The 25,765-nt window shown below is 45.7% G+C and overlaps 1 protein-coding gene across 3 annotated transcripts in view; it reads left to right on the top strand.

Moving 5' to 3' along the window:
• Positions 1–24,626, top strand: part of LOC144158769 (uncharacterized) — a 51,286-nt gene extending 26,660 nt beyond the window's left edge. For 2 of the 3 annotated variants that reach the window (XM_077689908.1, XM_077689906.1), the window contains exons 7-11: positions 772–924; positions 7,724–7,993; positions 12,574–12,750; positions 18,287–18,373; positions 24,380–24,626. In XM_077689908.1, coding sequence (XP_077546034.1) covers positions 772–924; positions 7,724–7,993; positions 12,574–12,750; positions 18,287–18,373; positions 24,380–24,554 — 862 coding nt within the window. In that variant the 3' untranslated portion in view covers positions 24,555–24,626. The remainder of the gene's footprint in view (positions 1–771; positions 925–7,723; positions 7,994–12,573; positions 12,751–18,286; positions 18,374–24,379) is intronic. The other variant, XM_077689907.1, reaches the window with a different exon arrangement.
• The last annotated feature ends 1,139 nt before the right edge of the window (positions 24,627–25,765 follow it).

The following is a 25,765-nucleotide window of genomic DNA, read 5'->3' as shown; positions in this document are numbered from 1 at the left end:
GGCGCACCATAGTGGAGGGCTCCGGATTAATTTTGACCACCTGGGGATGTTTAATGTGCGCCGAGATGTCGTACACATGGGCGTTTTTGCTTTTCGCCTCCATCAGAAAAGTGGCAGCCGCAGCCGGGAATCGAACCCGCGACCTCGTGCTCAGCAGCACAACGCCTTAGCCACTGAGGCAGTGCGGCGGATAAATTGAAATAAGGAGGAATATATCACTTCTATGCATATCACATATTGTATGCAGATGTACAGGTACCTAGAACAAGAAAAGTACCTGTTACAAAACATGCACTATTGAAAATGAGAAACAAAAAAATAATATGGGGAACGCAAAGTGCGGTATGCATACAAGAACATCGTAAGCAAGAAACGTTTTACTTAGCAATACACGGAGAGAAAAAAAAAACTTAATACATAACAACTTTTTTTGTTCAGAGATATTTTTTTTAATTTATTTATTTATCATATACTGCGAACCCTTTAAGGTTCAAGCAGGAAAGGTACAGCAAGTTCGAAGGTAAAACAAAGGTGCAACAAAATTGTTACTAGGATACATCAAATGTAAGAAAAACTTGGAAATCACCATGAAATTTTACTCGTTTCCATAGGGCTGAGTACACCCACTGCAACACAATCCATAAGCAAGCACCACACTCTTAGGCACACAACATGTTAAATCAAAGAAGTATTGTTAAAGTCAAGAAACAAGGTGCGTTTTATGGTGTAATGGAAATAAGAGTAGAGTTTCAATATGAATTTTTATTGCAGCAAGAAGAAAGTGCTGTTGCTGCTGGATACCAGGGCGCAGGCTGCCCCTGCAACATCTGAGCAGGCGACAGGGGTGGCTGGCACAGTTGCAGGCACGGCGACACCTCACAGTGGAAACACTGAATCGCTGTCCATGAACCCGTCACTGTTGAGGTATCGTCTCTTGCATTTTATTTCCTTGTCGGGAACGCTTTGTTGTCACTCAAGAACTTTTATTCTGCCGTGTGTTTTGCTGCAAACTGTTTTAGAAGCTTCAGCGGGAAGCAGTTCTGCATATTTGCTCGCAATTCTCCTTGGTGGCTACCGTGCCATTTTTGTTTGTATCCAATGCCTGCAAAAGCTGGCATGCATGCCCTTGCAGTTGTATCCACAACAGTGCATTGTTCTTTAAAGGGAAAACTTCCTTAGCGGGTCCAATGGCGCCCTGCCGAAAAACTAATGCATTTATTTCCCTGTTTGGTTCCAGTTGGTTGATTGGTTTGGTTAGTAAAATTGGTTTGGGTAGTTGCTTTGGTTTGGATGGTCAGTTTGGTTTGGTTGGTTGGTTTGGTTTGGTTGGTTAGTTGCTTGCTTTGGTTTGGTTGGTTGGTTTTGTTGCTCGACCTATAAACTCTGACAAGATGTCTGGGCACACGGCAGGGGCTTGAAAGCCGGCTTCTCTATTGCGTCAAAAAGATACTGCAAAAAATGCAAAAAAGCAATACTTCTGAGTAAGATAATACACACGTCGGTCATGAAGAAGGAGTACAATAAGAAACCTCTGTCTCATAAACCACACATCGGTGTACACATAGATCGTTCGTAGATGCGTTTATTTAGGGCTCGAAAAATCGTCGCATGAGTTCGTTTGTCGTTTGCTGTTTTGGCCTCTGAAGATTTGATTATTGATTGGATGCACTTTTAGCGAAGGTTCTGGTGCACTTCTGCTGCAGTATTGATCTGAGAAAGCTTTTTCGTTTCTCTCAGCTTTCTTTAGGAAGAGATAGGTGAAGTTTTAACAGAGGCATATGGGATAATAAATAGGGGTGTGCAAATACCCAATAGTAACATTCGAATCGAATATCGAATCAAGTTCGCAAAGAAAGCCGAACATTGAATATCAATTTTTTTTTTTTGCGGGCCTTAATATTTCATAAGTTTTTGTGCAAAAGCAGAAGCTACTTTGCATGTTCAAGAGACATGACGTTCTTTTTCAACCCGAAAAATGCACTTTTCAACTCGCATTGGCGGTACTCCAGGAATCCAGAGCAGACACGATACGCATTTAAAAAAAAAGAAAAATAAAACCCTACCTGCATTGGAGTTGCTGTACTGCAATCATAGGCAACGGCTATTCAGCTACTCGTAACCCAGAAGCGAGCACTTTGCAGACATGAACAATAAGACACGTTAACACTGAACGATGACAATCATGGACCACGATGAGGCACTTCCAACGCACATGGGCAGCGCGAACAATACGTAGCGGAAAGAAAAATCCCACTACAGTCACCGTGTGCAAGCCTGCGCTATCCACTGTGGTTTAAAAAAACAAGTAGACACGCCTTAATCATACACCAACTGCATTAAGAACAGCCAGAACCACTTTTGATGTTAAATTAACGGAAGCGCCGTCAAAACGGCAGCTCTCTTTACCCGCAGCTGCCCTAACATGTAAACATCCGGTCACAGAATTCAAAATGGCGGCCAGAGTCGACGGTGACGGCACGAAAGAGAGATCTTATCGACGCAATCACAGTTTACTCCATGCAGCAGGGTAAAATTCACAGCCTCTGCAAAGCGCGTTCGTCAAAAGCACAATTTGGATGAAACTTGCCGAGCAGACGGTGTAGCAGCAGTGCGTTAGTGTGCGCCAACGTCGATCACTTTCGCAAAGCCAAGAACATTCGGAAACCCTACTCGACTATTCGAAAAGTCGAATGTAGATATTTTGATTCGCAGAGGTAATATTCGATTCGTATTCGCACACCCCTAACAATGAATATACTAGTTGAACCTCGATATAACGAACCTCGATTTAACGAAATTCGCGATATAACGAATTTTTTCCAGTTTTCTACCAAAATTTTGCCAAATCCATGTATTTTTATCTCGATTTTACGAAGTAATTTTGTGCGGCGCTTTCGATTTAACGAAGTCACGGCGAGAAAGGAAGAACGAAATTCCGGTCGAGGCATGTTTTATTTTGCCTCTCAGAGCCTACATTGAAAAGATTAAGTACTCACATTTACTCTTAAAAGGCTAAAATGAAAGAAAAGCGGTGAATTATGCGGTTCACAACAATTAAAAGCGATAAAAGAAGCTGCTCAAAACCCGCTAGCGGTCATGGACGGTTTAATAGTGCCGCCACCATTTTGACGTCTCCATCGTTGCCTACGCCAGCGCCCTCTATGCTTAGGCTGCCGAAGCCTACTTCAAGTGTTTTTTTTTCTACGCGTCTTTGCTCTCACGGTCTCACGGTGCTGCCAGTGCTGCTGCTCTAGGTTGTGCTCGCTGATAACCACATTAATATTTTGTTCGTCCATCATTAGATGAGTCTTATAAGCAGCATGAGCACTCCAAGGGAAAGAAAAGTGTTCCGAACTGTAGAAGTGTCAGTGAAACCGACGGCCACCGAAGTGATGGATGCCATCGACGTTCTGCGGAGGCACGCAGGCGCACGCGAATGTTTAAGAGCAAGCCTTGTTAGCGCTGTCAGCATACGAGCGTCACGTAAAGCCCACCCTGGTCAAGAAACGCCAAGCACTGCTTACGGACTTCTTCACTACGGCTTGAACATCGAGTGCTGGTGGCAATAAATTGCTCTCCGAACGTGGTCAAAACGTGTTCATTAGACAGCTGCGATGCGGAGAAATCGGTTTCTTTAGGGCTCAGCGTCCATACAAGTAATTGCTTAATCAAATTTGGCCAGAAGATATTTAATGTAAGCTTTCCACTTTAGCGGGAGCACGTAAGCGCTGCTCCACAAAGTGAAGCGGTCCGTGTGTACTCCGCTCAATTCTCAATCGTGGCTTTATCTCGAGTGTCGTAGTTGCATCACGCGCCCATACTGCAGAGCCTTTGAGCATGAAAAAAGTCTTTAGAAAGCTTTACAGCACCCTTCCGCTGTTGGCCCGCCGCACACCTCAACGCCGCGGCTAAGCCTACTACTGAACGGACGAAAAGAGGCGTAACTTTGAACCAGCACCTCGCCGGGGTGAAGTTCACGGGGCACGGACGCGGGTTCAATGGACTAACAGCGGCGTTTAGTCAGTTTAGTAGTGACCGAAATGAAAAAAAGAAAAAGTGAAAACCTAGTCTGCTATCATATTTAATGAGGTGTTGCGGAAAAAGCTCCGGTTTTACGACGACACAAAGTACAGTCGGCTATCCGAATTCCATTGCCTAAGTGTTGAGGCTCTTAATTCACACAATTTTCGCGGCCAGTTTTAGTACAAATTTCGCTTTAAGTGGAGAGGTAACTACATAGCAGTTGTTTCTGAGCGATGGGCAAGGTTTTGAAACCTCAATAACTGGTTTAATTAACTGTAAAATCGAAACCTCGATTTTACGAAATTCTCGATTTAACGAAATTTTCGCCCGCAAGTACGACTTCGTTATATCGAGGTTTAACTGACCACGATGAGGCACTTCCAACGCACATGGGCAGCGCGAACAATACGTAGCGGAAAGAAAAATCCCACTACAGTCACCGTGTGCAAGCCTGCGCTATCCACTGTGGTTTAAAAAAACAAGTAGACACGCCTTAATCATACACCAACTGCATTAAGAACAGCCAGAACCACTTTTGATGTTAAATTAACGGAAGCGCCGTCAAAATGGCAGCTCTCTTTACCCGCAGCTGCCCTAACATGTAAACATCCGGTCACAGAATTCAAAATGGCGGCCAGAGTCGACGGTGACGGCACGAAAGAGAGATCTTATCGACGCAATCACAGTTTACTCCGTGCAGCAGGGTAAAATTCACAGCCTCTGCAAAGCGCGTTCGTCAAAAGCACAATTTGGATGAAACTTGCCGAGCAGACGGTGTAGCAGCAGTGCGTTAGTGTGCGCCAACGTCGATCACTTTCGCAAAGCCAAGAACATTCAGAAACCCTACTCGACTATTCGAAAAGTCGAATGTAGATATTTTGATTCGCAGAGGTAATATTCGATTCGTATTCGCACACCCCTAACAATGAATATACTATTGGGAGCAACAGTCTGTATTCCACGCGAGCAGTTTCCCAAAGGCAGCACATCCCTACGTCATGAGAAGAGGCCTACTTAAATGTGCATCTGAGTAACAAGACATTTTAACTGTACACCCATTCATTTTTTTTCCCAAGCCGAACCACACTTGGTCATCAGAAAGACAGAATGCTGGCCAACGTGAATACAGACTTTTGCTCCCGATTTTACCTTCGTAAAAAACCCTCTTCACGTGGGGTGGCAAAAACACTTAAAAAAAAAAATGTGCTGATTTGTCTCTAATATCATCGTTGTCGTCATCACCAGCCTGTTTTATGTTTACAGCAAGATGGAGGGCTCTGAGATTGACTTTCAACTGCTCCTCTCCAGTACTGTTGGAATCCATTCCTTGTCATCAAACTTTATCTCATCCCTCATTCTTTTTGTGTGTTTTTTGTCCCTTTAATGAGGGGCTTATGAATTGTGAGTAGTAAGCTGGCTACTATACATGCGTGCTTTTGTGCTAGCTGAGTACTGTTTACCGAAGGACTGCAGTTTATTTCTCACTTCAGTCTTTTCATCTGGTTTCACACTTCAACGAAGTAAACCCTTTTGCACGATAAGGGAACCGAATACACCACGCCTTGAGCGACTTTTGTGCGGTGCTGCGTGCGACAAAGGCCTTTCTTGGGCTCCATTCTCCACTTTTGTTGATGTGAGCACTCGAGCCTGAAAGCCTTCTAGGGGCCGTGAATACTAAAGGTGCTAAGTGCTACCCCTTTTAACTTGCGTGACAGAGCATGGTAGTTAGGAATTACAACGGTTTCCTTTCGCACATTTTCACATGTTAAGTGTTCTTGGGATTCTGGGGCATTGTTTTAACTTTCTAGACAATGTTTCTGCCACTGCTTGCAAAATCTGGGTGGGAAAGCCGGCAGATACCAGGCATTCCACCCGATAACCAAAGCTCTGCTCAACTGAGTGAACACAGCTTTTTTTCAGAGCATTGTAAAAGCATGTGTTGGCAACACTGCACTTTACAAGTTTCAAGTGGGAAGAATCGAATGGCGAAACGCCTTTCTTCGAATATGGTTCATACATAAAACAAAGTGTTATTGACAACAGTTAGTCTTCATTGCCGAAAGTTAGCCTTAAATCTGGAAACTGTGTAGGGTTTTCGAGGGTTAGTTCACATGGGAAGTTCCTTAGAGCACTCTTTAGAAATGGACACTCTATTATCTACAACAGGAAAAAGCATTTCATTACGGCTGAGTTTTAAAATAATCACAAGATGATCGACGTGCCTAAAAACTGCGATAGCACATGCGTCCTGAAGCGCATCTTGCGGCATGCAGTCAAATCTGCGTAAAAAAAAATTGTGACACAGAACAAACGCAAGACAAGAACCTATACATATGCCTCTTTTGCAAGAACAGTTCGTTATTGAAATTGACAACTGTGGTTGAAAGGTACACCGTCAAAAGTTCGAGAAATGTTTCCATGGTATTGCCACAAAATTCTGAAAGGCAACCGTTTCTCAAATTTATTTCAGTTCACGCACAGCCACAAAAAGTTCACGGTGGAACAGAGTTCGCGTAGAACAAATCTTCAGTGGACACTGGGAACGCAGCATTTCAATTGCCAAGTCCTTTGTTCAAAACTTCCACAAGGCTTAGGGAGCTTTTCAGAGAAAAAGGGTAATTGGGTTCAAAAAGGCCGAGAGAGCACTTTAAAAATATGCTGACCTGTTTTTGCCGGCAACCTTGTTCCATCGCAGTGTCCCTGAACGGGCTTTCTGACTTGTAGGTCTTCACATTGAAGAAAACTTCTAGAACGTTTTCCCTACACTTTCTTACTTCCTTTTCAAGCATTGAACGATTCTGTTCACTGGGAACTTTCAGGGCAATTTCCTTGTGCCTTCTGCAGTGTGACATCAGCTGCTTTGAAATGTTTTTTTATCACCTCCGTTGCATTTTTGTAAACAAAGTTGATGGCAAAAAAACAAACCCACCTTTTTTAACGGCTTGTACTAGGCGGAGGTGGTGATCTTGGAAATACCACTGGATCACAGGACGTAGGTCCATTTTCTGTCCGCGTCTCGTTCCATGTCTCTTCAGGCATTCAACCCCTTCTGAAACGCACCAAATTCACCAAATGCGCAGAAGGTGCGGTGTACTTGATTCCCTCGTCATGCAAACAGGTCTTCACCAGCCAGATAGGGTTGTTTATTAACAGCCATATCCGCAAGCACTGTACGAGCCTCAGGAGTGGTGCAGGCAGTGCGTGAATGGAAGTGCACTCCGTATTTGGAAAGTGTGTCCGTTGTGGGGTGGGGTGCATCGATGCACAAACGAGAGCTGATAGAGGCATTTTTTTTCTTCAGAAAGGAGGAGAGAAATGCGTCAGTGGGCCTTCAGTGGGAGTAAATGATAAAGAAATCTTGGTGCCGTCCCTAGGATGACACGTGTGTGAACGCAGAGGGTTTTTGAGGGAGAGGGGGTGTCCCATGTGCGCTTGCATCGTGTGGAGGGAAAAGTATTTCATGGGAGGGCTTCCAATAACACACTTTGGTGCAATTCCAGTGACTGCCCTTCCACCTTTGTTTCTCCTCTTCGTGTAGCATTTTCTCTCTCTCTCTCTCTCTCTCTCTCTCTCTCTCTCTCTCTCTCTCTCTCTCTCTCTCTCTCTCTCTCTCTCTCTCCCCCCCACCAGTTTGTTTATTGAGCAATCATGAACCATTAGGCCCAGACTTCTACCTTACACACGCATTACTTCCCCACAGCGCTAATCTGACCACGGCGAGCGTGGGACGAGAAATGGCCGCGAAAGCTCCACCGAAGCCGGGCGATAGCCGAACTTGCAGCCGAGCTTCTGAATCGACCTTGTCTGCGAGTGAAGCGGAAGGTGAAGCCTCGAGGCAGGGAACAAGCACCCCTCCCAAATATGCGGGGCCATCGCAATCCAAAGGCAGCCAAGCCAAAGCCAAGAGCGCTCTCAAAAAGCAAGTTTCTGTGCCAAGCATACTCCGTCGCGGCACTTCCCACGCCACGCTGTGAGTAACCGCAGGCCATATTAAACAAAAAGCTGTTATTTTTCTGCGCTGTTGTCTGTACGTGTCATATGTAGCTCTGCGTCTAATTTTAAGGCTTACGTGACGTACTTCAAATGCAGTCACGATTCAAGGTTAACCCTGGCATACAAAAAGTGGGTAGTGATAAAGAAAAAAGGCCAGTTCTACGAAGCAGGATTTCAACTGACAACAGTGCGAAATGTATGATCACTAGCAATCACTAGCAATCATGCCCGTCTCACTCATTGTTGTAATACTGGCTACACAGGAGGCATGCGTCTAACCCGCTGTCGAGTATTCCGCAAAATTTATATGGTTTCAGCGTTTCTAGTGGCTAATCGAGTAGTGCTGCTGGACATTTGTCTTAAAGGGAAAGCTTTCTTAGTGAGACCGATGGCGTCCTGTCGAAAAACTAATGCATGTCCCCATAAACCGGTTGGTCAACCGAAGACCTCTGATAAGATCTCTGGACACAAGGCACGTGCGTGAAACCGTGCTTCTATTGTGTCAAAACGGTCACTTGGAAATTGCGGGAAAGGAATGGTTCTACATAAGGCAATACATGCCTCGATCATGAAGGAGGAGTACAGTAGCATACCTCTATATCATAAACCACGTATCAGTATACATTTAGATTGTTCATATATGCATTTACTCAGTGCACGAAGAATTGTCGCGAGGGTTTGTTTTTTGTTTGCGATTTGGGTCTTTTAAGGTTTGACAGTCGATTGGACGCACTTTCAGCAAAGGTTGGATGCACTTTTAGCTTTCACGCTTCTCTCAGCTGTCTTTAGGGAAGGATTTTTTTTTCTCTTTCTTTCTTTTCTTGAGCAGGGCTGAAGTACTCAGTGAGTCTCAAAAGTGAGTACAGTCAAGTCCACTTATAACAATATCATCCAAGTGCTAAGGAAATCCCATTGTTGTAACCGATAATTGTCATAAGCGGGTTGCGCAAAAAAAAAAAAAAAAAGACGGAACAGAGCTCAAAACGTTTTATTCGCGTGCAAGCAAGGTTATACTACTACTGATTTGCCGAAGAGAAGCCATAGGGGCTCTTCGATTTACAATCCTGAGTTCACTGCGGCCTCCCCAAGAAGCAGTCCTGCATGCGATTTTCCCACGTAATCTTATGGCTTTGGGGAATTCTCGGACTACCCGCAAAATATCCACGGTGAGTCCTAAACTGTAAATCAAAGAGCACCATAGTTGGTCAGCTTTTCGTTTACAGCACATGAAGTTAGCACACATCTCTTTCAAGAGCATCTATAGGTGCTTGACCTAGTTGAGCGAAAGGTCCTTGGCGGAAACGAAGCCCCCAAGGGACTGTATCATGCGTAGGGCCCCCTGTGAAGACACTACCCGAGTAGGCTGCACAACTGCATCGTCAGAGTCGTCTCTGTCCCCACAATCCGCAGCGCGTATCTGCACAATGATTGCCTCTTCAGTGAGGCACTTGGACGTTTCCAAAACATCATCCCTGACGTCCCCTCTGTAAAAGAAGGAAGGCAGTTTGAAGAGGCCAGAATATAGCCGGTCGTGAAAGAGGCGCCCAGTCAAATTCAAAGCAGTGTGCATGTGACACAGCAAGCGAACGTGCGAATGCGCAGTCATGCCATTGGCACGGAGAGCCGGCGGCAGCTCGCATTTTGGGCGCACGCTGGAACCGGATTCAATCGCTATATCCGATATCGCGGCACCGGAGCATTGTAGTTAGCGGTTTATTTTACCATAAAAAGCCTACAAAAGTGGATGGTGCCTTAGTTGTTCATGGTTATATCCGATATATTGTTATAAACGGTATCGTTATAAGTGGACTCGACTGTTCATGTGAGGGAAGATGGGGGAAATTGAGGGGGGGCTCTGAAAAGGGGTGATGCAATGTGAAGATGATAGGGGTAACATTAAGGGACAAGAAGAGAGCGGAGTGGATCAGGGAACAAACGCGTGGTAAGGACACATTTGCAGAAATTAAGAAGAAGAAATGGACGTGGGCAGGGCATGCAATGCGAAGGCAAGATAACCGCTGGTCATTAAGGGTAACAGAGTGGATCCCCAGAGAAGGCAAGCGTTGCAGGGGGCGGCAGAAAGTTAGATGGGCGGATGAGATCAAGAAGTTTGCGGGGATAAATTGGTCACAGTTAGCACAGGACCGGGATGATTGGAGATCGATAGGAGAGGCCTTTGCCCTGCAGTGGGCGTAGATAGGCTGGTGATGCAATGTGAGGCAGAGGAAGGTAGGCTACCGCCACACATGCAGCACAAGCCACCTTCAGAGGTGAAGGTGGCTCCTGGCGATGGTGAGTGAGCAGAATGAGCTTCGGAGGGGGCTGTCCAGGGGGGCTGGTCAAGTGGTGACGAGCTCGGGGGCAAAGTTCGACAAAGTCTAACAGCAGAGCAACAGAAGGTGCAGCTAGGTTTTCGCCTTCACGTTCTTAGAAAGGTCTAAGCATACCCCGTAATTTTTAGCTGTGTGGTCGAGGCGCTCGTGAGTATGCTGTTCACATCAGGAGTGCTAGACTTCATCTCTCATTGTTCTGTGTGAGATGAATAAGCATCGAGTTTACGTCAGTCGTGTACCTTTTTCCGCATTTGCTGTCCTGACACGCGACACAAAATCACAGAGAGATTGAGAGAATAGTAGGGCTGTAAGCGGAAGCTTTCAGGCAAGCTAAGACCATATGTGCCTGTGAGTCACAGTGGCACTCAATGCGTCATGGACATCCCCTTGGAAGTTTCACAAATTCCTTTTGCTTCACTGCTGTCAGCGGTGTATTGCAAGAAAGCTCACTGCCGCCTCAAAGATAGGCGTCATCCAGAACTGCAGAGTTCAATATAGGTAGTCAATGTATGGTTGAGCAAGTTCAATCTATGAAATTCAAAATACAAGAAAGGTTGTGCAACAATTCAGCTGCAGGGTGTGCTCAGATAAGGACGGTCAAGCTGGTGCCTTGACCATTTTTTGTTTGAGATGAAACTTTAATATTGTGTAGACCTCTGTATCCTCACCATGGAACTGGCAATATTTTAGTGAGAAACGCCATAGTTGGTCTAATAAAAAGTATTTAGAACGCAGTCGGGCTGGAATTCTTTTCACATTGCTTGGTGGGGCAACTTTGGGGACCTGTAAAATGAAGCAACAATTTTTCTAAATCTTCCTACTTTTCTGGCCAATTATTTGCAAACTTTTCTGCTAGATTCTGAAAAATTGAATTTGTGATATGTATATTTTCTGAGAAAACATTTCTTAAACTTTGTAGCGAGAGCAAATGTCATTCAAAAGTTTCACTTCTAAAAATTATTTTTACTCATTAGCCTTAAGGCTAGGCTGTCAAGTTTTTTTAGAATCTTCCACCAGGGGCTGCTGAACACTTCATACCCTGTTCATTGTTCTAGAACAGAACAATTTTAAAATATGCTTCATAAAGTGCAACAAAAAATGAAAATTTAGAAAAAATGGCCGCCTTTCGAAATCATTTTAAAAAAAGTGTGCCTCAATTTTCACGATATTTGCATGAATTTACACCCAATAACTGAGTATTCTATAAAGCTAAAAATGTATTGCATTATTTTTGTTTAAACGTGGAAAAATGAGGTCACATTCAACACATTTTTTAACATCCGACCAACGGTTGAGTAGCAGTTCGGAGCGAAAAAAAAAAGGAAATAATTATGACTGTTTTTACAGATTTTAGAAAAATACAGCGACCGCTACAAAGAAAACTGATCAGAGTAGCCATACTTACCCATTGTTCAACTTGTCAGTTGCGGAAAGCGCTAAAATAATTGTGAGGTTTTTCAGCTTATGTCTTCCACCAGAGTAAGGTTGCCATTTTAACAATATTTCGTTGTCACCTTGCCTTGGCTGTGTCACAAACCCAGATTTTCCGTTTCTGATCCTGCTTTATTGCACATTACTAGATTTTATCCCATTTACGAGCAAGTAACCACGCTGCTGGTACGGAGAATGTTTGACATGCGACTGTCGTGGTCAAGGGTGAATATTTTCGTTCTACCTGGCATACGCGAACTTCTAACTGAAAAAAAACTTGGTCTTTTCAACTGTCCACCTTTTTGGCTGCCGGAGATGTTACATTGATTTACTTTTTGAAAGAATTCCTTTTTAGTTCTACAAAAGATAAACTGTTATCCCACTTTTCAAAATCTCTTATCCTGTACTTTGGACACTTCAATGTTAATGGGAAGGTGCAGCTCGCAGAAAAGGAACGTTCCTAGATAAGACAATACACGCATGCACCATGAAGAAGCAGCACAATAGTTTACTGTTATCGCATAAACTGCATACCAGTGTACAGTTAGGTTGTCCATAGATGCGTTTCCTTGGTGCGCAAAAAACGGCCGCATGGGTTTGTTTTTTGTTTGCAATTTGGGTCTTGAACGGGTTGACGATCGATTGGACTCACTTTCAGTGATGGTGGGACGTACTTTTAGCGAAGGTTTTAATGTGACAAAGCTGAGAGCAGCGCTTTCGCGCTGCTCTCAGCTTTCTTCAGAAAGACGTGGTAAATGTTCTTCACCAGTAAATTTTGTCATTTTTCTCTCAGGAACAACAAGAAGGTGTTTCTGGTCCTCAAGAGCGGCGTTACAAAGGCCCCACCAAGCGCTGGACAGACAACACCTGCCGTAGCTTCCACTGCTGCCACCACCACCACCACCACTGTCCACATCATCCCTCCTGTCGAAGATGCCTCCTTATACAGAAGCGACCCACCTCAACTAAGGTTGGTGCGTCCCGTGTACTCCGTTCTTCCTCAATCATCACCTCAGCATCACAAGGAGTTGCAAAAGCGGTAGTTAAGGAGGCTCACTGGTCTTAAACCAAAAAAGTTTAGTTTTGCAGTTATGATGATGAAAATTGGGGGCCATATGTAATTTTTCATTCTGATTGTAGGTGTACAATTTGTTTTTGTGTCAAACGACTGTTTTCAAATTTATTCGGATTTGTATATTTGATTTTTTAACAGCCTTTGTAAAAAAACTGCTGGAGGGAATGCAGCTAAACAAGGTACCAAAGAAGTTTTCACAGATCAAGGAGTGCAGTAAGACTAACATCATCATTCTATATGGTCTGTAGCAGAAGTTACGACTGTTTGAAGTTTGGGCTTGAAAGGTGGCAACCAGAAAAAACGGTTTTGCCTTCCAGGCCCAAACTTCAAACAGTCGTAACTTCTGCTACAGACCAGATAGAATGATACTGTTAGTCTTATTGCACTCCTTGGTTTGTGCACAGTTCACTGGTACCTTGTTCAGCTGCATCCCTCCAGCAGTTTTTTTACAAAGGCTGTTGAAAAATCAAATATAAAAATCCGAATAAATTTGAAAACAGTCGCTTTACACAAAAACAAACTTTAAATCTACAATTAGAATGAAAAACTGCGTATGTCCCCCAATTTTTATCATCATAACTGTAAAAATAATGTTTTTGATCTAAGACCCATGTTCTGCCCGTGTCCCGTGCCGGTGCGAGCTGCCTCTTTATTATAATCATCAACAGTCGTGACCACTGTTGGTCTCTTCTGCCAAACAACCTCTGATCATTGCGAGAGAACATTGCATCGTAAGTGAAATATGAAATGCCACAAGCAGGTAACACTTTTCCCCGCCTTGGTCAGTTAGAGAACTGGTACAGTGCATTAGCTTTCTTCACTGTGTGTGGGTATAAAAATTGAAATGGCCTTCTGCAGCTCTCTTATGCAAGTGCACAGTTCGTGTTTGTTGTGATGAAAGGCCTTGCTGTAAAAAATTTACCAGCTAATGAAACCTTTCGTAACTGTTGCCATTTGATTTCTTAAAATGCCGCCAGGAGCTATAGTGGCACAGGCGGCAGCAGGCGGCAAAGTGAATTCAGGGAATGTAGTATTTCATTTGCTATTGCAAAAATCAAGCATCCATAAATTTTTTTGTAAAGGAACATCGCAGATATCACTTATGTATTGATTTTCTGCCTTACATTTGCATAATGTTTTGTTCTTGTTCAACAATGTCGACAAGTATGAACATTGCCACCAAACCTAGACATTTGGATTTGGCTGTGGGTACATAAACCTATTGTGCAAATTCTGCTTCACTTTGGCCGGGTGGCTGAATCAAGTCACAGACAGGCAGACAGACAAGCAAACGAGTGGGTGAGCGTTTGCTTGCCTGCTTGCCTGCCTGCCTGCCTGTCTGTCTGTCTGTCTGTCTGTCTGTCGGTGTGTCTGTCTGTAACTCGATTAATAACTGTGATTTGGCGAGGTAGCGGAGGTTGTCGTGTAGCTGGAAAAAAATATCAGTGTTCCTCAAGGTGCCGGCGGAACAAAGCCATCCCCCATTGTCTATTTTTAATTTTCCCGTGTTAGAGCCATGTTTTAGCTAAGTGTAACAAATTTAGCCTTCGAGGCAAGTTGATGTTAGTGTTCACATACGCATAGGCATAGTCAGAATACACAGGCAACTTCATGATTGAAAATGCGTCTAGGCTGGACACACACCTTTATACTATAAACTGTTTTGCTTCGGGCGAAGCACCTTTTATTCAAACTCCATAGGGAATGTGCTGCAGAATCCAGTAAGTTTCATTATGCCCAGTTTGTGCCGCTATATAGTTTTGCTGTTTGCAGCCTGACAGGGTTTCTTTTCTTTTTAGGGGCGAAGCCCCTTTGAGGCTGGGTTTGTTTGTGTCTCCTGTCGTCGTTGTAATCATCGTCTCATGTAGTCACGGTACTAAAACACCGCGAAACTTGTTTACACCTCGCGCTAGACAGTTTCGTGCTTCAAAGACAAGAGACTTTTACAGCAAAGCTGTATGCCTCTACCCCCCAAGGGTTTCATATCCATGGTCAAAAATGCCAAGGCACCAAGAATACACTTATACACTGCATGCTTCGCCCCTCCCCAAGTTTCAGCTTAGTGGAGATGGCCAGGGATTTTTTTTTTTTTCTCAGTGCACCATCCTGTTTAAAAATTCAAACTCATTGCTGCACAAAGTAGCAATATAGTTGTGTGTCTACATCCGTCCCGTCTCCTTCATCCCGGTCCTGTCTTTTATGCGCAGTTTTTCTACTTACAAGATGCAACAACATGCTGTATTAGACAACCCCCACCATGCTGTCCGACTCTAGCTTCGCCAACCCGCCGTGGTGGCTCAGCAGCTAAGGCGTTGTGCTGCTGAGCCCAAGGTCACGGGTTCGCTTCCCGGCCGCGGCGGCCGCTTTTCTGATGGAGGCGAAAAGCAAAAACGCCCGTGTGTACAAGATTTCGGCGCACGTTAAAGATCCCCAGGTGGCCAAAATTAGTCCGGAGCCCTCCACTACGGCGCGCCTCATCGTCTGCGTTGCATCAGTGCGTTAAACCCTACAGTCAATCAATCTAGCTACGCAAGCCGTGTGCTGCACGCCACACGAGATAAGCTGGCAAGGCCGATGTAGCCAAGCAAATTGAAAGGGGAAACGGTGAGGGCATGCAAAGTGGCAACGGAAGGGGGAGCAAAACAAACGACAGTATGAGGCAGCAATGAAACAAAGCAGCGAAGCAACAACATGGCTTTGAAAGACACTGATAAGCAGAGATCGGGTGGCAAGAGTGGCAAGGGCCGCAATTAAATGACGGTGAGGCCGTGTGGAGGTTGAAACAGCTCACGCAGTCATCTTGTTTCTCTTCGTGCAGCAGCAGTAGCAGCATCATCATGTCCGGACACGGCAAGGGCGGAAAGGAGGGGGAGCGAGGTTGTCGTTGTAGGAAGAAACTTGGATGAGCAGTCGAGGAAAGCGGGTGTTCGGTCATCGCCGTGGAGTTGCAGGGTACCATATTTTCGCGCGTATAACCCACAGCAACAATGCGAAAATTTTGGTGGCAAAGTAGGGGGTGGATAATACGCGGGGTTTTTCCTTTAGCGCAGCTTCACGGCAATTTTCATTGTGCCGTGAAGCTCCTACACAGTAACACTGTAAGCCTTCCATGGAAGCCATTGCGCAAAACATAGAAGGACAAGGAAGAAAAAAACAATTACAAGCGCACTGTAACATCTTAATTTTATTAGTGAATTGTGATTATCACCTCACAGCCAGCGCATTCTATTTGCTAAATATACGCTTTTTCTGTCTACGTAGTATGCGATGTGTTGCTTGAGCAGTAGCTTTGGTGCAGCCTTTCCTGTATCAAATGTGCGGGCCATATGCGAGGATTTTTTTTTTCTGGTGGTCTTATATGCAGGGGCGGGTTATAGGGTTATACGTGCGAAAATACGGTATGTGTTTTCACATTTGTCAGCTCGATGGGAGCTCTAAATTGGCAGTCTGCGAGCCATCTGGACTTTGACTTCTCACGGTTGGCTTGTTGGCATTCTGCTGCCACATTGGGCCGGCAAAGCCTCCCACCTGGCAGTACCGGCCCGCTTGCTTAAGTCTGTTCAGCCACTGGTTGGAAGCACCGCGAACTTTTTACCTTTGCAAATTTAAGCAGCATCAAACGGGGGTTGAGAAATAAAAGTTGGAAGGAGGCGGCGAAGTGGCGTCGAAGGTAGGAAGAGCACCAGTTTATCCCCGTCAGCATCCGTAGTTGAATGGAGTGTACCACGTGCACCCGAGCATTGTATAATCGGGGCTTTTAATGCGCTGTTTCTATGGGGAGTTTTCCGAGACCACAGTGGTCCCTTGTAAGAAGCAGGTTGTCGTAAAAACGTATAACAGGGGTTCCACTGTATATATGTGCATGTGTTGTGGCTGCACATGCGTTAGGATGAGTGTGTATATGTGTGTGCGCTTGTGCATGTGTGTCTATCTTTGTGTTCCTTGTACTTACGATGTTTTCTGCCAGAGTTTCGCAGTGGTTAAAGGAGTACTTACACAACATTTTCGTGTTACTTTTTTTTTTCACTTTTATGGGTGCCTACCAGCCCGCTAATCTTAGAATGGCACGTTATATGGTCGGTTGCAGCGTAAATAAATATTGGCAGCCTTGTTTATTTGTCTCAGTTTTGGTTTCAATTAAACGAAAACCAAGGCGGCCACCATGACAGGGGGGTGCTCATGACGTCACCGATCTTGGTGCATTACTGCCGGTCTGGATGCGCGCGCGCGTTTGGTCTGGCCGTAGTTGCCACCATCTCTATGTGCCTGGCAGTATGACATCAGTCCGGAAACTCTGACATGATGCACAGGCGAGAGCAGCGTGCGCCAATTGTGGATAGCGCGTTGGTCTTGTCATGGGGGCCCTCACATCAGCAGTTTGAGGTCAGGAGGAGAAGATGGTGTTATGCCGATGCCGATTGTGAAAGGGTATCCATTTTGAGCTTTCTCATGCTTGCAAAGATTAAAAGAGTACTGACACAAAAATTTTATGCTCCACTTTTATTGCTTTTATCGATGCTTATTGGTCTGCCGAACCCGAAACAGCACTTCAAATACTTCAGCGCGCGATAATTAATTACATTGAGCGGCCTGAAAATCGTTTGTTTCAAATTCCCGCGCTTTCATCCCGAAAGGCACATATGACAGAATCCCGGCATGACCTCACCGCTTCGTGCGGACGTCAAAACACTGCGGAGGCCGGTGGGGGTGTTGTTTCGACCGCGCTGCCGCCGGAGCTGAATGGCTGAGGTGCCTGTAGGTGCTAGGCCTACCATTGTGGCGGAAATTCAATGACCGCTTTCAATAAAAGTCCCGATGGCGACTTCTATTGCAATTCCGGGCTATATTATCGCTTCCTTTCCCGTGTGTAGAACTTTATTTTTGCCGACAGTGCTTTTCTGGGCAGCGGTAATGCCTGTAGCTCTGGCTACGTGCACTCGTTTGTGAATGCATCGACGCCCGCTCGCCGCTTGCGGGGCCGCGCGCATGAAGTGACGTCACGAGTTTCTGACGAGAGCTGTCGTGTCACTTCTTTTGGCTATCACGGGGTGATGTCACGCTGATGTCAATTTGCTGAGTGCCGCTCTGCATGCTGCTCTGTCGGCGCGATAAATGAGATCCAATTGAAGTATGTTCTTCGTGTCGCAGGCTGCTCATATTTCAGCCAGGGTATTCTGTTGAGTAAAGGAAGCGAACTGTGCAATAATATTAACGCCGAAAATGGGTGTCAGTACTCCTTTAAAACGGATTTAAAATGTGGTACACTGAACCGCTACTGTTGAAACTTGCTGGGAGGTATCTCCATGTACAAAGGAAGCCTCCTACATAGTTATCTCAGCTTTGAAATTTCGTGTCAGCACTCCTTTAAAGCTGAACGAGAAGAAGCAATGATGAGTTTGCCCTCACCGCTTTTATCTATTGGTTTTTGCAGCAACATTGACTCTGAGGCGACCTTGTCGGCGAGCGAAGGTGAAGGTGACGACGAGGTGCCCGCGCCGTGCCCCAAAGAACGTTTGGCGTGAGCATTTTCTTTCCCCTCATGGGTTTCTGTGTGTGGTTCACTGCTCTTTCGACACATTCTCAGTAGTTTTACAGGCATGACTGGAAGGTTGGGGATGCAGTGGCGTCGCTAAGGGGGGGGGTCGGAAACTCGAAGACGACTGTAACAAGAACACAGCTTTGGCCTGTTCAATTTACGTCCCCACCAGTCTATTCAAGTTTATTTCCTGGTACAATGGAAGAAAGCGAGTAGAATTCTGGCATCCAGGAATGTCGCGGTAGCTGAGGATGGGCGTGGCTTGAGGAGTTAATTGGCTGCAGGGTGAGTGGAGGCGAACAAGTAACGATTCCTGGAAAGGGGGTGTCGTCGGTATGACTGCGCCGCTCGGAGGGGTGTAGCGAGCGAGCTTGTTTTTCAATGGGACTACAGGGGGCTAACAAAGCCCCTTCATCACGTCCACGACCACTGTTGGAGCGGGGGACGAGAACAGTACGGGGTGGTGGTGGAGGGGTGAAGGGGGGAGGCATCAGGGCCAACGAGACTTTGGTCATGTGTCCTCGGCGGCTTTCCACGTGGCTGTTTTTACGCACATGAGATGTTGTGTAGGGGCTCATGGTGAATGTTTAGCATTTTCTGGAGTTTTCGCGGTGGCACGTCGGAGACCCCGGTCCGCTAGTCATACATTCAGAAGGAAACCAAGGTGAAAATGACTTGAAAAACAAAATGTGGAGAAGATTGAATCTTGAGGAAGCAGGGACTGAGAATTGAAACGAAATGAAAGCAAGTGTGAAACATGCAATGAAGGCTGGTGCGGAGGAGCTAATGGTACAAGTTAAGCCTGTGCTGGGAGGAGGGGCGCTAGTGGAGGCGGGGAAGGGAGGGGGAGGGGGGGGAGCTAAGGTGTCCAACAATGGCCGAGACAAATGGGTCGTCGCCATTTGCCTTCGTTGCACCAGATTCCTTCAGCGCTTGCACTAACCAACCAATTCGCGATCCAAGCAATCGCAAAGGATCTAAAATCGGGTGTTGATAGCTCATATTTTTTAAGTCGTTGACTTTCGTTCATTCTGCCCAGCGACGCAGCCAGCACATGGCGATTGCACAAGGATGGCGATATATGGAAAGGGCGTATCCCATGTGGCCCTCGTGTAATTAAACTAAAAGAACAAAAACGAGTAGCTTTCTGAACAAGTTATGCTAGAAATAGAACAGTTATGTAGGTAGGCATTTATTTTATTCACCTAACTGTTAATCAGGTAAATCTACATTTTTTATTTCATTCTCCTGTAAGTTAAAAGCAATATAAATGAGTATTTGCATTGTGCACTTAAATAAGCGGATGACCCTGTGTTCATTTTCTTTCTATTTTATCGTGGTTTTCGTGTGGGCGTCCCACGGAGTTCTAAGTAAAGAAATATTTGAAGCTGATGACTTAAATATTTTGCATTGGTAGGTTCCTCTTTCAAGGTGGAGGATGAGTTAAAAAAGGGCAGGGCAACAAAATTAACTGCATAACAAAAAGATAAACACCTGGTACGTCACCCACTTTCTATCATTAGGCATTCAATCCGCTGAGTGCTCCCATCCCGGTAGATGGTTGGGGGCCACACAATTATTGCGGTGGGCGAGAGGGGCAGTTTCTGTGCTAGTTAAAGCGTTCTTCTAAATGCTTTGTGAACATTACTAGAACAAAAATGTCAAAGACTGTGCGACAGAGGACAGGACGCTTGGTGTCGTATGCAAGATTTTTGAGCTGAGTGCCCCTCCCCATGCATTGGGGAGAGGAAAAATCTACTGGAACGAGTCAGGCAGTGCAACGACGACGTCCGGCTGCAAAACCGTCGCCCAGTACTGCGAAACATCAGACCATAGAAGAGACTTCGGTGAAACATTTCGGAAGGGTGTGTCATGATTAAGGGGGCAATCCCCCCTTGGGAATAAAGATGACGAGTCATAGTGGAGCCAGATGCCGACGAAAAGGAAGACAAAGAAAGAGAACGCAAATGTCCCGCGAAGAGAGCGGACTAATGATGAGGTGACGCGAGGGAGGCACGTGGAGAAATGACCAATTTGGTGGTGACCCGTGCGGCGGACGCGGGCACAGCGAATGCAAGAGTGCCGCGACGGCCGGGCAAAGACTATTTAATCTCGGGGCACAGGCCGGGAGAGAGAGAGATCAGAAGAATGCCACAGCAGGAACGTCAGGTGGCACGAGTCCGAGGAACAAGCCGGAGGTACGAGGCCACGCCATCGACCAGAGCCGACGTGGCACCGACGTGGCATCGGCTCCCACTTCCGCGTCGTACCACCAACCTGTGCTTTGGTGGCCCCAGCGGCGACGGTCGGGCGCCTGTGTACAGCGAGCACGCACTGTCAACTAACGCCTTGGCGGTCCCCACGCGGCAACGTTCCCGGAGCTCCCCGGTGCTACCTGCTACCACGGCGACAGCCCCGAGGCTAGGGGTTGCTTCCTGCTACGAGGGCTACCTCGAGGGGTAGCTGAAAAGGAGTCCACCGGGTGACCACCACGCACAACTACGTCAGTACCACTACCACCGGCACCGCGGCAAAAGACAACTACGACTACCAGCGTGTCACGGCCACGCTACGGGTACGACACATCAGCACCGGAGACAGCGGTAGGCGTGGGGATTATATGACTGTGGCTGTTAGGATCTTTAACATGGACGTGGTATAAACTGGAACTAGGACGGGTTGCTTTATTAGGGACTTCATTGTAGCGACTTCTGGTTGGGTTTGTTTGTTAGGGATTAGTATTTAGGAATTTCTTTGGTTGCGCGCTTTGCTTGCTTTGTTGTTTATTTTGCTTAGGGGTTGTAGTTGTGTATAATAAAGGTGGGCTGTGATGAACGTGCGAACGATTCTCCCGTGTCCATTCTTCTGAGCTGGTCGAGACGTGCCACAAAACGTTACAGGGTGACCAACTGGAGAAAAAGATGCAAAGATAAATCCTTCCCTCCGAACTGCTCCACTTGTGTACACGCGGGCACCGCACTCCACAGCGAGGCGCTTTGTGAGTGACCGGCGCTACAACGTAAACCCAGTCACCCCTGAAGAGGGAATCGAATCCCAAACGTCTTGTTATTGGTTATTACTTTTGGCTGGAGTGGACGATATTATTTCCTCAGCTACTGGAAAAACGTTGATTCATCTAGGAGTCGTCTTGAGCTAGTCGACTGCGCAACGACATGAATGAAATTGTTGTCACCAACATATCGGGATGGGCACGACCGAACGGTTGTGAGCCAGCGTGTGGCGCCGATACACTCAGGCCCATACGAATCTGACATTTTACTCAAGAGTTCCTTCTTTATGGGTTCGTAACCTCCTTCGATTCGGATTTCTTCATTGCCTGGTGGCTGCTTCACTGGTAATCCCGAACCTCACATTTTATACTAGGTTCATTTCTCCAGAACCAAATGTCAATTAACTTAGTTGCAAATGTGCGATGGAATACTTGTTATGACTTACCTACTAAAGGAAACGACGACATCGTCGCCGACAAACATCCACACGACCAGCCGTGCACTAGCCGCAAATACGACTTGTGTACGGCCAGTCGTCTCTTTCCCAGCTAAATGCCCCCTTTCTATCTGCTTCCATTGTCAGTAACCAGATAACCATTGAAATAAAGAGATCCAACAATGTATCTATTTCAAACGTACTGAAATTCTCACCTAGAGAAATTTCCTGCGTGCAGTTGCTGCCACAGAGCCTGCCTTTAGTGACAAACCGGTAGGCGCAGGTGGTTTTTCCGAATTTCTAAGGCAGTCATTTGCTTTCACATTTTATAATACTTTTCTTGCACAATGTTTGGGAATAGCCTTTTTTCAAGCCAGTCCGACTTTTGATTATTTCTCCCGCAGCCTTCCTTCCCCAAGCTCTGCCTGTGGTCCTTCAAGCTTCATTTGTTTAAGGTGTGTTCCTAGACACACGAAAATTGATCTGAATGAAGCGACTATATGTCTTGCATGTGTTGCCTTTAAACAGCCAGATCATTTCTGGCCACCCTCCTCCAGGCCCACGTGACGTCTGCACGATTTAGTCAGCACAGCGGGCTGCAAAGCTTTCCGAACACCTCTGCCGACTACCTTAGTGTCTTTGTCTGACGAGGCCTGAGGCCCTCTCACACCTCCAGTGCTCTTGCAAGCATCCATTCGCTTGGTATCGCCTGTAAGATGTGGTACTCCCACGCCGCCGCGTATCAGCCTTCACTTTTCCCCTACCCCTCTTTGGTTTGGCGCATTACACTCTGTGCTGCCACTAGTAGTTCTTGGAAACTCCTTTCTCGGCTGCTAACGGTGCTTTCGTGCTCTCGAGCGACACACCACGATGCTCCTTAGTGTTGGGATTTTTATCGATGCCTAATTCACTGAAAAGGTCGGTGTTGTGTATTCGAGACCTGCACCCGAGTTGGCGTGTGGGGCTCTTTAAACCAAGCATTATGGTTTAGTTTGCCTAAATAACACACGGCTTCTTATCTTGCTGCTTACTTTTCTGATTATTGCCAGTTCCTTATAAATCACATCAATTATCCTGTGGCTTCATTTCGCATCGCATGTTGCATATTATGCATGCTTGCATTGACATTTCGTAGCCCACGCATTCAGTATCTGTGAAAAGATTTTTTTTTTTATACTATCGGTATATAAATGAAAGATACAAAATTTGTCGAGACCAATGGCTCTTGTCGTGCGACGAGACTGATGCCGAGCGGCAAGAGGGACAGAAATCGCTTTTGTTTGGTAGCTCCAGTCGCAAGTGTGAACCAGCCTTAATATGGCAAGAATGGAAGACATTAATATTATTCATAATAACAATACCACTAGTTTTATTATTAATAATTGTTTCGTACAAATTTTTTGGGCCCCGGGTCCAGGTTTACCCAGCAACGCCACTGGTTGGGGAGTTACGCCTCACTGGTAGCAAACATACCACCGAACGGTATGAACCAAACGGCTGCTCTCGATCCATTGTTTGAAAGTGAGCCACAGTGCTTGCTTTGCTCGGTGCATAACAGTGCACGGTTGATTGAGTACTCTGTGCAGTCAACTTGCAACAGATGAAGCAGCAGCTGTGGCCATGGAATTCATAGGCATTTATGTCCTCTGCTGTGTTCCTATCGTTGAACGAAGTAGTACAGGCTTACTTCTGGCTTTGCTACTAGTTTTTTGGTAAACGTCGGTAGCATCTGTGCAAGATGTTAACACTTCTGGGATGAAGTTGTTCCCAGTAAGACGATAAAAAGAGCCTATTTGCTGTTCCTTCATAATGGATGCGTACAGCATTGCACGGTTGGGTGTATAGTATGTTATACAGGTAAATTTGCTGCATTAAACGTGCAAAGGCGATTGGATGAGCACGGAGATGAGTGCAGGCATCTCACACGATCGCCTGAGCAGCTGCCAGAGCAGACGTGCATTGCCGCAACGGACCTTTTTTAATGAAAGTGGATATATTCCAGCGCGTGGCATTGACTAAAAACAATGTTTTACTAATAATGTATCCATAAGAATGCTTGGTCACCCCTGAACGTGTGTGTGTGTGTGCAGTGCTTATGCTCTCATGCAAGCTTGTCTCTGTTTCTTTTTTGTCAGCATTTTTTTTTTCTTTTTACCAAGCATTGGAAGGACCAACTTCCCAAGCTGTTGGTTTTTTGCAAAGATATACGCTTGTTGGTGCAAATGTGCAGTATGAATTATGTGTTTGTTTATTTCATTAAAAATAGTTAAATGATGTTGTCTCAAAAATCAAGGCATTGCAGAAGTGGGTGCAAAAAAAGCTAACACAGCGAAAAAATATCAGGAGGTATAATTGGGTAGTTTAACGCTGTAGTGTTCCAGTGCAATTTCTGAAAAAAATTGCAAGAATTGCTGAATAGAGTGACAAGGAATTGTACAAGGAAGCATTTGAACTTTTCTGAAATAAATTGCAAAAATTGCTCAAAGAAGAGGCAAGGAATTGCTAAAACATTGACAATTTTTCTTCTTTTTCTTTCTTCAGGCTTCTCAGCACGTCTGCGCAGACCGAAGAAAACAAGAGCCCATGCAAGTCGTGTCAGCGTCTGCAAAAGGAGAACAAGCGGCTTCGGAGGGAACTCGCCTTGCTGAAACAAAAGCACGCAGCCTGCACTCCTGCCAATTCAGGAAAAGCGGGCAACAACAGCGAACAACTGTGACGCGCTGTCGAAAGACATGCTCTTGTAAATACATCATTAATGTACAGTTCACAAACAGTCATCTTCACCAAAGGAGTAATAAATATAATTACTCAGCTTGCAGCATTTCTTCGGTTGCTTTTCTTTAGAGTTGTGCGAACATAGAACGTCTGACTTGCAATTTTAATACCAGTACACTCTGCACTCATCACAACAGGCCATCATTATGTGATGTTCTCTGTGCACTCAGCATCGCCAGTCGTGGCTTCGTTAACTGCTCATGGTAAAAATACGGCTGCTCTGTCCTATAACTTTAGTGGTTCATAATCATCTATGCAGCGAAGCAATTTGCTTTTGCAGTTAAAATCACCCGTACATACACACAGAGAGAGAAATAACTTTATTGTGTGACACCCAGTGATCCTAGATGCCGGCCAAGAGCTCCTGGGCTTCTAGCAGCGTCTTTGGCCCGCTGAATGGCCTAGACATGATCCGCTGGGTCAGAGCTGAGCAACACGGTCTCTCAATGCCCTACACTAGTGATGTTGCAAGCTAACGTTGCCGTCTGTGGACAGGCCAACAGCATGTGTGCTAGGTCTGCCCTGTCCTTGCGCCGGTGGCACTTGTCGGAATACTGCAGGTGGTAGCAGTGACTGTAGCAACCGTGATAAGATTTTCAAGTGCCAAATGTTTAGACAGGGGACTCTGTCTAAATATTTGGCGCTTGAAAGTCTTATCATGGATTACTAACCAGCTCGAACCCACACGTTGTGTAGCAACCGGGTTCGGGTGCAAGTTTGTTTGCAGATGTCACCAAGCCACGGATTGCCATTTACTGAGGGTAGCAATGTTCCTGTAGGACACGAGCCAGTCAGTACCTGAACAGCATAGCAAGTGAGCGCTGTGGTTGTCACCAGCTCAGTCAAAATCCTCGAACAGTGTCGTGCGCGAATTCGTTCCCAGCCAGGCTGAAGTGGAAGGGGCCCATGTTAGGCATATCTTGCCAGACTGCTGAATATTTTGGAGTCCAGTGCTCAGCTTCAAGAAAAAGAGCGCTAAAAACCCTGACAGAAAAACGAAGAGCGACGAGACAGATGCAGACACCAAGTAGAAAACTTTAAATAAATTAATGAAATGAATAAATTATGGAGAATGGCAAACTCTGTAACACCCTTCATTTGCACAATAATGCAGGTTTCACGAAAGTTCCAAATGTAATCATATAAAAGCGT

Source organism: Haemaphysalis longicornis, unplaced genomic scaffold, assembly GCF_048455015.1.
Source record: "Haemaphysalis longicornis isolate Haplotype H1 unplaced genomic scaffold, Haemaphysalis longicornis Haplotype H1 scaffold_10, whole genome shotgun sequence".
In the NCBI taxonomy this organism is placed as follows: Eukaryota; Metazoa; Arthropoda; class Arachnida; order Ixodida; family Ixodidae; genus Haemaphysalis; species Haemaphysalis longicornis.
The sequence above is the reverse complement of the archived record's forward strand: the minus strand, read 5'-3'. Positions and strand labels throughout refer to the sequence as shown.